General features: G+C 38.7%; 1 protein-coding gene across 2 annotated transcripts in view; it reads right to left on the reverse strand.

Moving 5' to 3' along the window:
- Positions 1–13,461, reverse strand: part of CRAMP1 (cramped chromatin regulator homolog 1) — a 50,146-nt gene that overhangs the window by 25,615 nt on the left and 11,070 nt on the right. For both annotated transcript variants that reach the window (XR_011049843.1, XM_068420262.1), the window contains exons 3-6: positions 11,248–11,441; positions 9,419–9,572; positions 7,219–7,302; positions 4,532–4,580 (exon numbers count right to left, since the gene is read on the reverse strand). Coding sequence is in view for 1 of the 2 variants with exons in the window: in XM_068420262.1 (XP_068276363.1) it covers positions 4,532–4,580; positions 7,219–7,302; positions 9,419–9,572; positions 11,248–11,441 (481 nt within the window). In the remaining variant the exon portion in view is untranslated. The remainder of the gene's footprint in view (positions 1–4,531; positions 4,581–7,218; positions 7,303–9,418; positions 9,573–11,247; positions 11,442–13,461) is intronic.

Below are 13,461 nucleotides of genomic sequence, written 5' to 3' on the forward strand. Positions count from 1 at the left end.
GGGCTGTCCACTGAGGGAGCGATTGCTGTTTTATAAAGTGGACCAGAATTACATTACTTTGGTTGAAGAGTGCCCTCAGAGACAGCTTCTTCATAAAACACAAGCGGTTCTGCTTTAGTCTCCTCTTCATACTCCTAACTCTTAATTATGGGAAGAAAAAGTCTGAAGTTTTTGAAGAGTCTTCCATTCTGGAATATCAACACGTCTGCTGCAGAAATGAGGTCTAACTGCTTGTGTAGGAATCTGAACAAAGTAACTTTTACAGTATGATTTCACTGGCTTGGAGCTTCAATACCACATTAACAACTATAAAGATCCTTAAAAGCAAGAGGCCATTTTTGTTTTCACACAGTGGAACGATTTGGTTTCTTCACTCAGCCCTGTTTTCTTTTTAGAGACTTAAAAGGCAGGCATTGAGACCAACAGCTACTGATGGCAGTATTTACTACCGAATACTTCAAGCAACAAGTATCAGCTATCATAGAAGCAGCAGGATTGAACATATGTCCTTGCAAGTAAAATGGTGGGTCCCACCAAGTACAACAGTCAATCTCTGCCAGTGGGAAGACCCTTAGAGGAGGACACAGTAACACTTGCGGAGGTCTAGTCAATGACATAAGGTAACGATGAAAGGTAAAACTTCCTCCTGGCCATTGCAATGGATGCTTTAGCCCTAACGCATGAGGCTCAATATCCTCTAGTCATTCTATTAAAGTGCAGATTTGATTTTATCAGAAAAATTACCATTTTTTAAAAACTAAATCTCCTGAACATAAGTTTAACCATATGCAGCTAGCACCCTCTTTTTTTTTTTTTTAACGTGTAAATAAACCAAGTTTCAATACAAGTGAGGACAAGATCAGCATGAATCAACCCAAACTCACTTATGTCAAGTTCATGAGTACTGCAATGTATAAACACAGGAAACTCGACTACAAATTCTACTGCTCTCAAATTCAGCTGGTCAATATTTGGATAACTTCTCTCTTGGGTCCGAATCTTTAGGTAGAGAATCTCCACTTTTCTACACAAGTCCAAACTTTCTATCAGCCAGCAGTCAGAAGCGGCAGCCTAGTATAACAGTGCCTGGTAGAAAACCTGAAGGATTTGGCAGAACCTAGAGGATCTGCAGTAAATAAAACCTCTAGATACATATCACATTTCTTTGTCCAGTGCTTATTATTATTATTTCCTCTAAGAACAGTAACTGAAAAAACAGCTGAGGACTAAAAGTCTTCAGCTTTCACTGTAGTTCCTAGAAATCACTCTTCCTGTTACATAGTTTTATGCTGAAGTAAAACATCCTCATGATTCACAACAAACACCTTTTGCCTTTAACTACAGGGATTCAATGAAAGCTACATTTACCCTGTTACCACTAATGCTGTTCATCTCAGTAAGTAACTTTATAAAGCTCATGTTGAGATGACATGAGCTAGAAAACGCCAAGTCTCGCAATGTGACAGACAGTTGTACGGAAAACGCTGCTGCATGAACATGCCAAAATTATTGTCTTCCTTGTTCTTGCGAGGAGTTAATTACAGCATTAGCAATCAGAACTGCTGCAGTGATTTCCTTGCTTAGTGAAGTCATGCCTAGATGTTCCCTCCTGCTCTAGTGGAAAACACAGTTTTGTAATAGCCTCATACAAAATCCACTTAAGCCAGTGAAAATAAATCCAATAATTCAACGCACCTTGAAAGAGATTGGTAAATTGCAAATTTATACTACTTTAGGACAGCAAATTCTTTTGACTACTTGTGCAAGCTGAGACTCTCCTCCTGCATCTTGATTTTAGCTAATGCAACACCTTTTTATCAAATGGGCCCTTCAAGTAGCTGCATGCAACTGAAGGGTCAGAAATAGCATTATTATTATTGTGACTTTGACAGTGTAAGGGTATAAGTGAGAAGGGATTTGTGAGGAGAAACACTATTTCTTCTTAGATGAACTGATACAACTATATAAAACAGACAAGCTCTGTGGAAATTGCTGTCACATGACTTGAAGGTGACTGAAAGAAGGGCCTGAATGCTCAGAAGTCCCTCTGATCCACCTGAACAGCTAATTTGATCAAGAACAAGAAGGAAGAAGAAAAGCACTGCAGTTCATTTTTCATATTTTCTATTTCTCTTAAAGAGCCTAATGAGATGATCATAGAGCATTTATTATTGAGTCAGGCTTCCTGGCAGTTGTTCCTGATCAATTTGTCTACCACCTGCTCAGCTGCACCTTAGGTTGCACACAGCCACTATCTGTTACCACCACAGAGCAGCTCACAAATGAACAACCCATCAGCATCACAAGCTCCTGGCTGCTTTTGTAGCTGTGCTTAAGAGGCAGAGAGGGGAAAAAACCTCACCACCCACCAAAACCTAGGATAAAAGCCAGAAAAGAAGCGTGAAAAACATAAGTATATTACAGAAAATATATTTTAAAAAAAAAATCTAGGAGAAAAATCATATTGGAGGAAAGAAAACAAATGCACAACTGCTGGCAGCCATAAAAGTGGAGCAGGAACTACCGTATTCCCCAGGTACTGAGTGAGAACGGCACAATTTAGAAGCTAGCAAGCAAAGTACACTGTTCAGAGAAGGAAGAGTATCACACTTGAAAGAAACACGTTAGGAACTGAAAAAAAGAACTGCTTACAGAGAGGGGGATCACAGGACTGTAACATCACTGAGCAAGATGGAAAGTTTAATCTAATGGGATATATGCAACACGTTTGCTTGTGTGAGATATGAGGCTGCTCTGCACATGCAGGGGAATAATTCAGATGGTGCAGACATCCAGGTAGTAATGAAGATGGAAATGTGAACATTGCTTCCCTGCACAGTTTGCTCCTCTTCAACTTACAAGGTCTACCCACCAAATGGCGTAAGAGATGCAGGAGAAAAAGGGAAGCAAAGATACGTCTTCCATCTGGTGGACAAAAAGCCTGTGCAAGAGCAACTACTGAACTGCCTGAGAATGTTCATATTAGGCACACTCTAGTTTTTGGTTAGAAGATTAGCATTTTCGAATGCAAAGGCTCCTGTTTTCAAAATGGTTTGTTACAAGACTGGCTTTTATAGAATAAACACCTAGACTTCACAGAAATCATTAGCCCTCATTAACAATTAATTAGAAGAACTAAGGCCTTAATCATGCAAAGTGCTAGACTGATGCTACAGCTTGCTAAAAGTCATCATTCTCATTTATTATGGTTTAGCCTATTTGGATGACACAGTATTAGAAAAGCTCTCCAGTACAACAGAGACCAAAATGACCACCTATATCCCTAACTCTAGAGATACTCAGGACACGAAGGAAAAAAGGCCCATCCCAGGCCTATTTTAACTGGTAAATCCAATTTAAAGTAGTAATTTGCTACTTTACTTAGTAATTTGCTAAGTGTCATTTTGTTATATTAAAAAAACCTTACTGCTAAGATTTTCATAACTGTACAAAACCCAAACCAAATGGCAATTTCTCTTCTCATTTCAAACTTTGCAGTTAACAAAAGAATGAACAAGTGATTCCATAAATTATCACATTCAAGACCTGCAACACAACATCATGCTGTACAAAGTGCGTCTCCCAGGAGATGAAAGGTTAATAAAGTGTAAGGAACTCATCTGGGAACTCAGTTTGATAACAACAGAAAGGTGCAACACGCAGTGTTCTTTTATGTAAGATAAAGTCAAAAAGTCAGCAGCTGGTGAGAGGGCAAACTCTTCCTTCTGTTTACAGTTAAACTTTATCAATAATTTGTCTGCTACAATGAAGCACCCTAAAAGCACAAATGCCAAAAGTAAAAAGGGATCTGTAACAGAGAAAATAATACTATTTTCAAATTGCTTCTAAAGACATGATTAGGACAAACCAATGGCTGCTACAATTTGAAACAAAGTTTAACCATCACACTCTGTAAAATAATATCCTTTGAAAGAGACTTCACTGTAGAATACACAAATTCTAAAAGCAGGACTGCTTCAGAAAATTTTATGTACAAACATATAAGGTATTCCCTCATTTTGAATAGCACAGCAACTTCTAACCCCTTTTGTAGAAGTACACTGCCAAGACTGAGCCCTCAAGTCCCATCACTCTTTCTTGAAGTGAAAGAGAATACTCGCTCTTGAAGTCAAGTAGACGCAGAAGCAACTGGAGGGCTGATGCCTACGGTGTACTGGAAGTGTCATTTCAGGCCTGAAAGTCAGGACTCGTGAGCACTGTTGGCAGAACTGTTTGGAGATGAACTATATTCCCTATAGTGAATCGACATAGTTATAATGCTGTAACTTCTGTAAAGAATTCTCATTTCATTACATTCTTAAACTTCACCCATCATTTCTTACTGATAACAATGAATGGCTTCATGGAAAAGGGGAGAAAAAAATCCACACAAAACAAACTAAGAATGGAACATGTCAAACTGCAGCTCTAAAAAAGTAAGAAATGCCCCCTGGATGCTGGATGAGCAATTCAACCATCAAGCTGCTGAACAAGCCAGTTTTAAGAGTTTCAGAAATAAGTTCTTACTTACCCGGCCTGAATGAGCTCATTGAGTTTAGCTGCATTCTTGTCATCCATACCTTGAAATGAAATGGAATAACACAGTGAATTAGAATTTAAAGTGATATAGTCATGACCTTTTTGTGTGTCCTGTTTGTTTTTCAAAGCTATTACATTTCATTCTCACATAGGATTAATGTGCATAAATACGCTCTAACATACTCTTTCTGACAAGTTTCTGTTTTCACAATGTGCAAGCTTTACATGATCCTTGCCACGAAAATCACATTTTACTCATGGATTAAATGACCCTAGCTTAGGTGCTACAGCAATCTTGGGTTGCTGGGCATTAATCTGACACTGCAGTATTAAAAAGTAAAGCTTCCTCATCTTCCTGCTCAACCACTGTTGCTAAGGCAGCACAGCATAATGAAAGAGCATCAAGCCCTCACAGCGCTGAATGCAATAAAAAAAGTAAATAAAAAGAATAAAACGCACATGTAATCCACACTTTTCTTCTACGCATTATACAGCACATTTTTAAATGGACATTATGGTAACTTGATTTATATTCCCTATGATAGTTACACCCAGATCTATTTACTGAACAATTAACCTCCCTCTGGCAACGCTGAAAGTGTTCCTGACATGCTTTTGTATCTCAACAGCTCTACGTAAGTGATCTCAATTTCTGGAAAGACAGGACTGGGGGAATACCACAAGAAAAAAAAAAGAAAAAAAAAGAAAAAAGAGAGAGAAAGAAACTACTCTGACCAGCTGCAGAGCAGACCTCTCATAAACTGGGCGTAGAGGCTTGCAGCTTAAGCCCATTTCCTCTTGGAGACTAGAATTTTCCAAGTGACAGCGGGTAAAACAGGCAACCAAGTACCAAAGTTATAAAAAGAGAGAAGCACAGTTATGCATGCATTGCCATGGTGACTGTGTTAAACCTCATTCCTAGTCATAGCAAGGAGGGTCTGTTGATGCTTTTAAGACAAGACGCGGATATAGGGAAGAAACACTAACACTGATTTCTACTGCCAATGCAATCTGTCCTGCCTCTGCCCCTTCTTTGTCACGAAACAGTTCAAAATTGCCTCTCCAAGATGGATTAACACACTGCAGATCTTTGAACAAACACAATGAAGTCAGTAGGAACGTTCACAACAGTCTCCTTCATGACACGTTACAATGAAAATCCCAGGTGAGGAAATAACATAGCAAAAAAAATCTGCTAAAACACCACGATTCTATTAGGAATGTCCACTCATTAAAGTCTTCTTGTCTTTTTCACTTCGCAGCTAGTATGACTTCACAAAGAAGTGAAAGTATTTTGATGATTTTCCATGTCTCACAAATTAAACAAATCATGTGGAAGATGCATCTAGCCTGGAAGCCATCAAGACCATGCGAACCGTACCCTGGCTGCATCACAAGCAGCGTGTCCAGCAGGTTGAGGGAGGGGATTCTGCCCCTTTACTCTGCTCTGGTGAAAGCACCTGGAGTACTGCGTCCAGCTCTGGGGTCCTCAGTACAAGAAGGACGTGGACCTGTTAGAGTGGGTCCAGAGGAGGCCACAAAGATGATCAGCAGGCTGGAGCACCTCTCTTATCTCCATAAGAGATTGAGGCTGAGAGAGTTGGGGTTGTTCAGCCTGGAGAAGAGAAGGCTCCAGGGAGACCTCACTGTGGCCTTTCAATACTTAAGGAGGGCTCACAGAAAGATGGGGACAGACTTTTTATTAGGGCCTGTTGCGATAGGACAAGGGGTGATGGTTTTAAACTAAAAAAGGGGAGATTCAGACTGGATATAAGGAAGAAATTGTTTATGCTGAGAGTGCTGAAACCCTGGCACATGTTGCCCAGAGACATGGCAGATGCCCCATCCCTGGAAACATTCAAGGCCAGGTTGGACGGGGCTCTGAGCAACCTGATCTAGTTGAAGATGTCCCTGGTCCTTACAGAGGGGTTGGACTAGATGGCCTTTCAAGATTCCTTCCAACCCAAACCACTCTATGATTCTATGAACATGGCCTCAGCACAGATATCTTGCTAATGCACCAACTTCCAGAAAACGGGGGAGCATCGGTATGGCGTACACTCATCCACCTCCACAGCCTTACGGACAAAACCGGCCTCCAGGACTGACAAGGTCAGAATGCATCTTGGTTAGGCAGCACAGCTGTTATTTCTGGTCAGGATTTGTAATGCTGCTTCATCTTCAGGGTTCAGTAAGTAAAGATTTAGAGACTGACTTAGATGAAAGGTACTTTAGAGTGACTTTAGAGAAAGGCACCGTCCCAGATTTTGATTGCATAGGCAGAAATAATTGTGGGTGCAAGTGATATCCTTTGCACATTTAATTCCTTAGTTTTAAAGAATAATAAAATAGACAAATAATCTACGCTGCATATACATTTACCTGTCATCTGTGGGTATTACATGCACTGCATTCCACAGATAGCAAAAGCTAAAGAAATCTGTCAAAGAAAAAAGGGGACTAATGCAAGGGTCTAAGAAGCTCTTTAAAAATAAAAATAATATTTTTATATTTAATAATAAAAATAAAAACAAACAAATACCACAGATACTGCAATAGAATACACTGAACACAAACTCTGACTAACTCAAAAGTGAAACTGTATTAGACATTGTAACTTTAAGGGCAGACACTTCTGATTCTACCATATAAAAATACTTTCAAGTCATTCATACTCACATCCCCCAATCTTTTTCCTTAGTTCCCCATAGCAGATTAAGCCATAAAGCTCCAGGGAGGATTTTTTCAGCCCTTGAGAAAACACTGAAAAGCAGAAAAGGTGTAAGTGAGATGCAGATTGCAGATACACATACACAGCTACACTGCAGATACTCACTTCAACACTGAAAATGAGATTATTTGTATCTTCAATAACAAGACAAACATCTCATCAAAGGTAAGACTAAGTTCTGTTTCAAGAAACACTATAATGAGACAGCTTCACCAATTTCCTTTTGGTGACTTAAATATTTGGGAAATTAAACATTTTTTTAGATTACAGAAAAAACAAAGCAGCTTCCACAGAATTTAAACAAATATGCAACAGTTCAATATGCAAAATAAAACTAATTCATAATAAAGCTAACTCTAGTAACACTTAACTGTTTACAATTTCTAAAGGAAATGTTCAGATGCCCCCACGAAAATGCATATAGAACTTTCTTATAAGAAAATTAAGAAGGTCTAAATTTTCCACAAGACAGAGAATGTCTTCTGTGCACACAAATGCACCTTAGAGATCTAATACAAACTCCAGATTCTAAATTTTTATATGAAGAATCGCACACATTTTATTCAACTTTACCAGTTTTTTTTCCTCCTTTCTCATCAACACACACGATGTGGACATTATTATTGGTAATAAATCAAAATATCTATGACAGCAAGGAAAGACAGTCTTGTGATTTACACATCAGATGAAAATATTCTTGTCTATTCATTGCAGACTCATTAAATACCAAAATCCAGGCACACGTTTCTACCAATACTAAAGCTAATCAAACTCCTGCACTAATTCTTAAATTCCTACAGCTGATGAGATTTCAGACCTTACAGGTATACAGAACTTTACGCTATCCAGAAAACAGATGAAGTTCCTCCATGACATGTTTTTTTAAAAAGTTCTTCCATACAGTGTTTGCTGTAACATTTGTTTTGAAATAAAATACTAATGGCTTATTTCATCTTAAAATGCTGTCTTCTTTTGAAAAATGCACTCAAAAATACACCTTTTGACAGGTGTTTTAGATGTGTAAATCCTCCTTTAGAGGACCTAATCTCAGGAACAGACAAAATAATTTCATAAAGAGACTATTGCACACTATCTTGGCATTCCTTCTGCTTTTTCCTAGTCATATCCATTTCTTATTAACGAGTTATTTTCAACTTGAGAGGCTTTGGCCACAAATCGTACAGATGAATTTAATATCCAGACTTCTGCTGATGTTAAAGAGAGTTGTTTAAAAAGACCAAACAATTCAACCACCATGAAACTGCCATGATTTATGCAACTTGGAATACAGCACCAGAAGGAGAGGAAAGCCCTGGAGACCTTTACTTAATCAACAAGCTAACAGGAGAACTCACATTCTTCATACCTTAAAAAAGTCAAAAGAACTGAGTCTTGGTAAAATCTGTTCACTCTGAAATAGATTTCTTTAAGCTGCTATTCAGATCAGGCTATCTGAAAATTGACCTGAATTCTCACTGCCCGTTACTGGATAGTATGCATTTGATAAAAACCAGTTATTAATGATCACATATTACTATTATTGTTACAAAACACCACTAGCACTTCATATGACTTCCCAATTTCCTTTTCACTCAACAAGCTGGAGAAGGAGGGAAAAGAAAGGGAAGAGGGGAATATGGCACTGGGAATCCTAAGATACTGAACCAATATCAATTGTATTTAAAGTGTGAGCAAATATTTCACCATTTACACTTGTTTCGGACTATTTATTTATTTCTTCCTTCCCCCAGGAAGTGCAAAGTAGTGCTGGAATCGATTTGCTTGACAAAGTCATGCCTGACTAACATTTAGGCAGCTGTCCTCAAAGGTGCATTCCTGAGAGCAGAAAAACATTTCCTTGAACCCAGCTTTTCCTCAGTATTAATAGTAGGATCAGCATTTATTACGGTGTGGTGAATTGATATAAAAGCAGTGATACAAATACCAGTTTTTGAGAAGTATTTGTCAAAACCCACGAACCTCAGTATGGCCAGGCTAATAAAAATAAGCCATGTTCACAGACATCCTATTCAGTATTTATTTTCTCATCTTCACCATTCTTACCCTCCATGATGGCACTAAAAGGTAGGACTCCAACCCTCACGAGACTGTGAGCTCTACACTAAGCCCATTTCATTGCATACTAACCATTATCAAAGTCAATGTACTTTGAGATCTTGTGCCAGGTGCGGTAGTAGAAATGGCGGACCTGTTCCTTGTTCTTCACCATGCTGGCCGGTTTGCCTTTCTTCTTGTATTTCAGGGCAATGTTGTTCTGGATAGCTTCAAAGTCCTTCCCGTGCTGAAGAATAAATAAAACAAATCCAAATACTCAAAACCAAACTTGTATCTTGCCATAAGACAACTCAGACAACATGAGGGACTTTGGGGAAATTAAATTTCAATGGTCAATGGAAATTAGATTTCCATGGTCTTCAGTATCAGAACTCAACAGGAAAAGAATTACAATGGTTTCCTTTATTTTATATAAAATGTATTGTAGATGCGAAATAAATTACTTTCCAATTTCTTGAACTGTTTAAAAATAAAGACTGTAAGTTGCTAGCAAACTTTAAAAAAAACCCTTTACTCATAAATGTGCTAAGCAGCAGAATTGAAAATACCGACTTTCTCACTTAGCTTGCTTTAGTCTCCTCTGCATTCTTCCCCCTCTCCCTCCTACCTCCATCTCTGACTAGGGTGAAGGAAAAGCCTATTATATTTAACAACTTCACTTTTATTTACAGTAAATTTCATGTTCCAGTTATTAGAAGTACAGAATTTGAGTTTCAAATAATAAAGGAAAATATTATATTTTTGAAAAGATAAAATCCTTCTTACAGAAAACACAGTTGTACACTGTAGGTCATTCAGAAGTTTATTCTCAGGGTAAAAATAAAAATGAGACACTAAGTGTCCGTTTAACACTAGCCAATTCCTCTAAAATCCTTGGAGTTCAAAAGAAGAAAATTTAATTTTACATACATTATCATTGAACTCCTGCTATCACACAATTTCTTAGTTTTCAAAAAAGGTCGGAACTGATTTAAATACAAAGTGGGAAAACCTCTTTCGAAAGGTTGTGACACAAAATGAATGGAAGTCGGGCAACAGAGTCCCAACTCCATCTTAGAGCACATTTTTTAACTTCTTCCTCAGCATTCAAAAAAAAAAAAAACAACAAACCCACAACACATTTTCTTTGAGTGATGAAGGGACTTAAAGATTACATGATGCCCAGGAATACTACTGCAAGTCAGAGGAGTTAAAAAAAGAAAATTAGTGTTTAAGTGTTCATTTTGTCCTCAAAATATATACACACCAATCACACCTACCACTAAAAAACTGTTGTTAAAAAGCTGCACACACGTAAGAAAATCCACCACCACTTCTTTTGTTTTTACCTTTAGTGTGTATTTTCATAACAGAAGAGCTCTTAAAAAAATCATAGGACCGGGACAACCAGGAATACAGCGTATACATCATCCGAGAGAAAAGGTAAGATGATCTAACTTTTCTTTGTCTCTCAGCCCTAGCACTGAATCGGCTCAAACCTTTTCATGGTCAAAGACTAAACCCAGTGCCTACAATTCTTACTAGAATACGACATATTTTCCTGTTTGCCAATATTACAGCATGTGTTGCTTTTGAAAGTTGAGATGGGGACGTTATTTATTTATTTCTCATTTGAAGCAGAACTATCATTGAAAAATAATTTAAGTTATTATAAACATTCATGAATAAAACTCACAAACATTTCCTGTGTATTTCAAAACAAAGAAGAGCTTGACACTTTTGAAATGTGGCTTTGACTGACAGCTGGTTTATAGCCAACTCTACAGACACATATGCATAGACAAATGCATATGTGTCCACATGCATTTTGCCCCTGCAAATCTCAGCTGAACCAACCTTCTTTAGGAATATCCAGATACTAAACGAAGCCATCTAAGCTTGTTATTTTCCTCTACACATACCTCATACAGTCCCTCGAAGAAAGTATTTTTGTCCTCTGTGCTCCACGATTCCCACTGCCGTCTGACCTTCTTTCCTTCCTCCTTCTCTCCAGCTGAGGAGCCCAGGTTCCTTGCTGTTGACTTGGAATTCCCAGCAGGATTGCTGGGAGGAATTCCCGATGTGCCACCAGATGTAGTCCCTCCGTTATCTGCTCCTGCAAAAAACCATGACCAGAGTGAAGTCTCCTTGTGGAGTCTCCTTCTCTGGAGACATTCAAAACCCGCCTGGACGCGTTCCTGTGTGATATGGTCTAGGTAATCCTGGTCCGGCAGGGGGATTGGACTAGATGATCTTTCGAGGTCCCTTCCAATCCCGAACATTCTGTGATTCTGTGATTCTGTGAATATTAAACCAACAGGAGGATTCACGGGTAGAGATAAGGAACTCAGCATTTCCTCCTTCACCACTCCCATCTAGATCAGGTTTTTTCCCAAGATATTTCACCTGAAATATAATAGGCAAAAGAAGAGTTTTTTTAAATAAATCTTAAAGAGCAAAAACAAGGAGAAGGTTTCAATGGCTTAATTTTGTATTTCCAGAGATAAGACACATAAGCAAGAATATAACAAAGCAGCCTCTAAAAGGCAGCACACTCTCTGATGCTTACACACTGGTGTGCTCTGCAGTTGCCCCTTCGTAGTTGAGCGGAACTTCTGAGCAATAGCGAACACTGATGTGACCAAAAAGCAAACGAGCAACCATGAGAAAATAGATGTAATTTCATATCCTTGTCTTCGGTCTTGACCTACTGCCTCCTAAATAATGGTGGTAACGAAAGGACTGAAAGATGTCTACTTTAGTTCATCACACGAGAATGGATCAGCATCCTCAAGAATCTGATCCTCAGTATAAAGAGCACCACCTCTGACACTCATCCCACCTAGGATAACTCAAGGTATCCCAAGGATGGTAAGTCTCAACCCTTTCTCGTTCCCCAAATCCTGGTGTGGCTTTTGAAAAAAGGCACAGAAGTGTAATTTTGATTGTCCCTTTATCTGTTATCAGCACCCCAAAGAACATGGATCAGAAAAAAAAATCACAGAATCACAGACTGGTTTGGGTTGGAAGGGACCTTAAAGACCATCTAGTTCCAACCCCCTGTCACGGGCAGGGACACCTTCCACCAGAACACGTTGCTCCAAGCCCCATCCAACCTGGCCTTGAACACTGCCAGGGAGGGGGCAGCCACAGCTTCTCTAGGCAGCCTGGGCCAGGGTCTCACCACCCTCACAGCAAAGAATTTCTTCCCAATATCTAATCTAAATCTCCCCTCTTCCAGTTTAAAACCACTGCCCCTCGTCCGTCACTCCATGCCCTTGTCAAAAGCCCCTCTCCAGCTTTCCTGTACAAAGATCGGAAATACTAAAATGGGAATAAAGCTTGATGGAACCAAGAGAATTTGCTGTTTACGCAAGTAGGGGACAGGGAAGAAAATGGTATGGAGAAACTGCAGGCAGGTGAGTGCTACATGTAATGCAGTAAGGTTCCGTTCCCCCACCTTAATTCAGAAGAAAAAGCCTTTTTTTTTTTGAAATTGCCTCTGAAACTATATTGGTCTTTCAAAGACATTTTCATCAGCAAAAACATCATCAACTAACCTTAAACCTGTGATTTAGTCACAACAGAAATCAAACCAAACACCATGCTTGGTTTGACACTGTAACAGAATGTTAATTCAGAAACCAGGGAGACCTCCCAAAACGTGCACTCGTTTTTTTCCATGAACATGTAACCATGCTCTGTAACTTACATTTCCAAAATACATTCTCTTCAATTTTGCTAAGAAGTATTCTTTAAGATTTGCCTGCCCTTAAAAATGCAGGTGTGTAACAAATCAGAAGCCTTTTAACCTTAAACATACATTGCTCATTACAAACAATGCTTATTACTGTTTCAGTTTTTCCAGTTACTCTCCTTTATATTTTGCCTTTTACCTCATGACAAATCCTCTTGCCTTCATTTATTTGCTTATAAACACAGCTTGTACAATACAGCAGTCCCAAACTGTTATACACATTAGCACAGTTCTCTCTTTCAGATTTAGGCTTAAGTTCAGTTAACTTTTAAAACTCAATTATATGAAGCAGTTTGTTTACCTGACAAAGTCAGTGTTTATATACATATACACAGACATATATACACCTATCTCATTCAAGAACCAGGATATCCCAGTC

The sequence above is a fragment of the Nyctibius grandis genome, chromosome 30, assembly GCF_013368605.1.
Source record: "Nyctibius grandis isolate bNycGra1 chromosome 30, bNycGra1.pri, whole genome shotgun sequence".
NCBI lineage: Eukaryota > Metazoa > Chordata > Aves > Nyctibiiformes > Nyctibiidae > Nyctibius > Nyctibius grandis.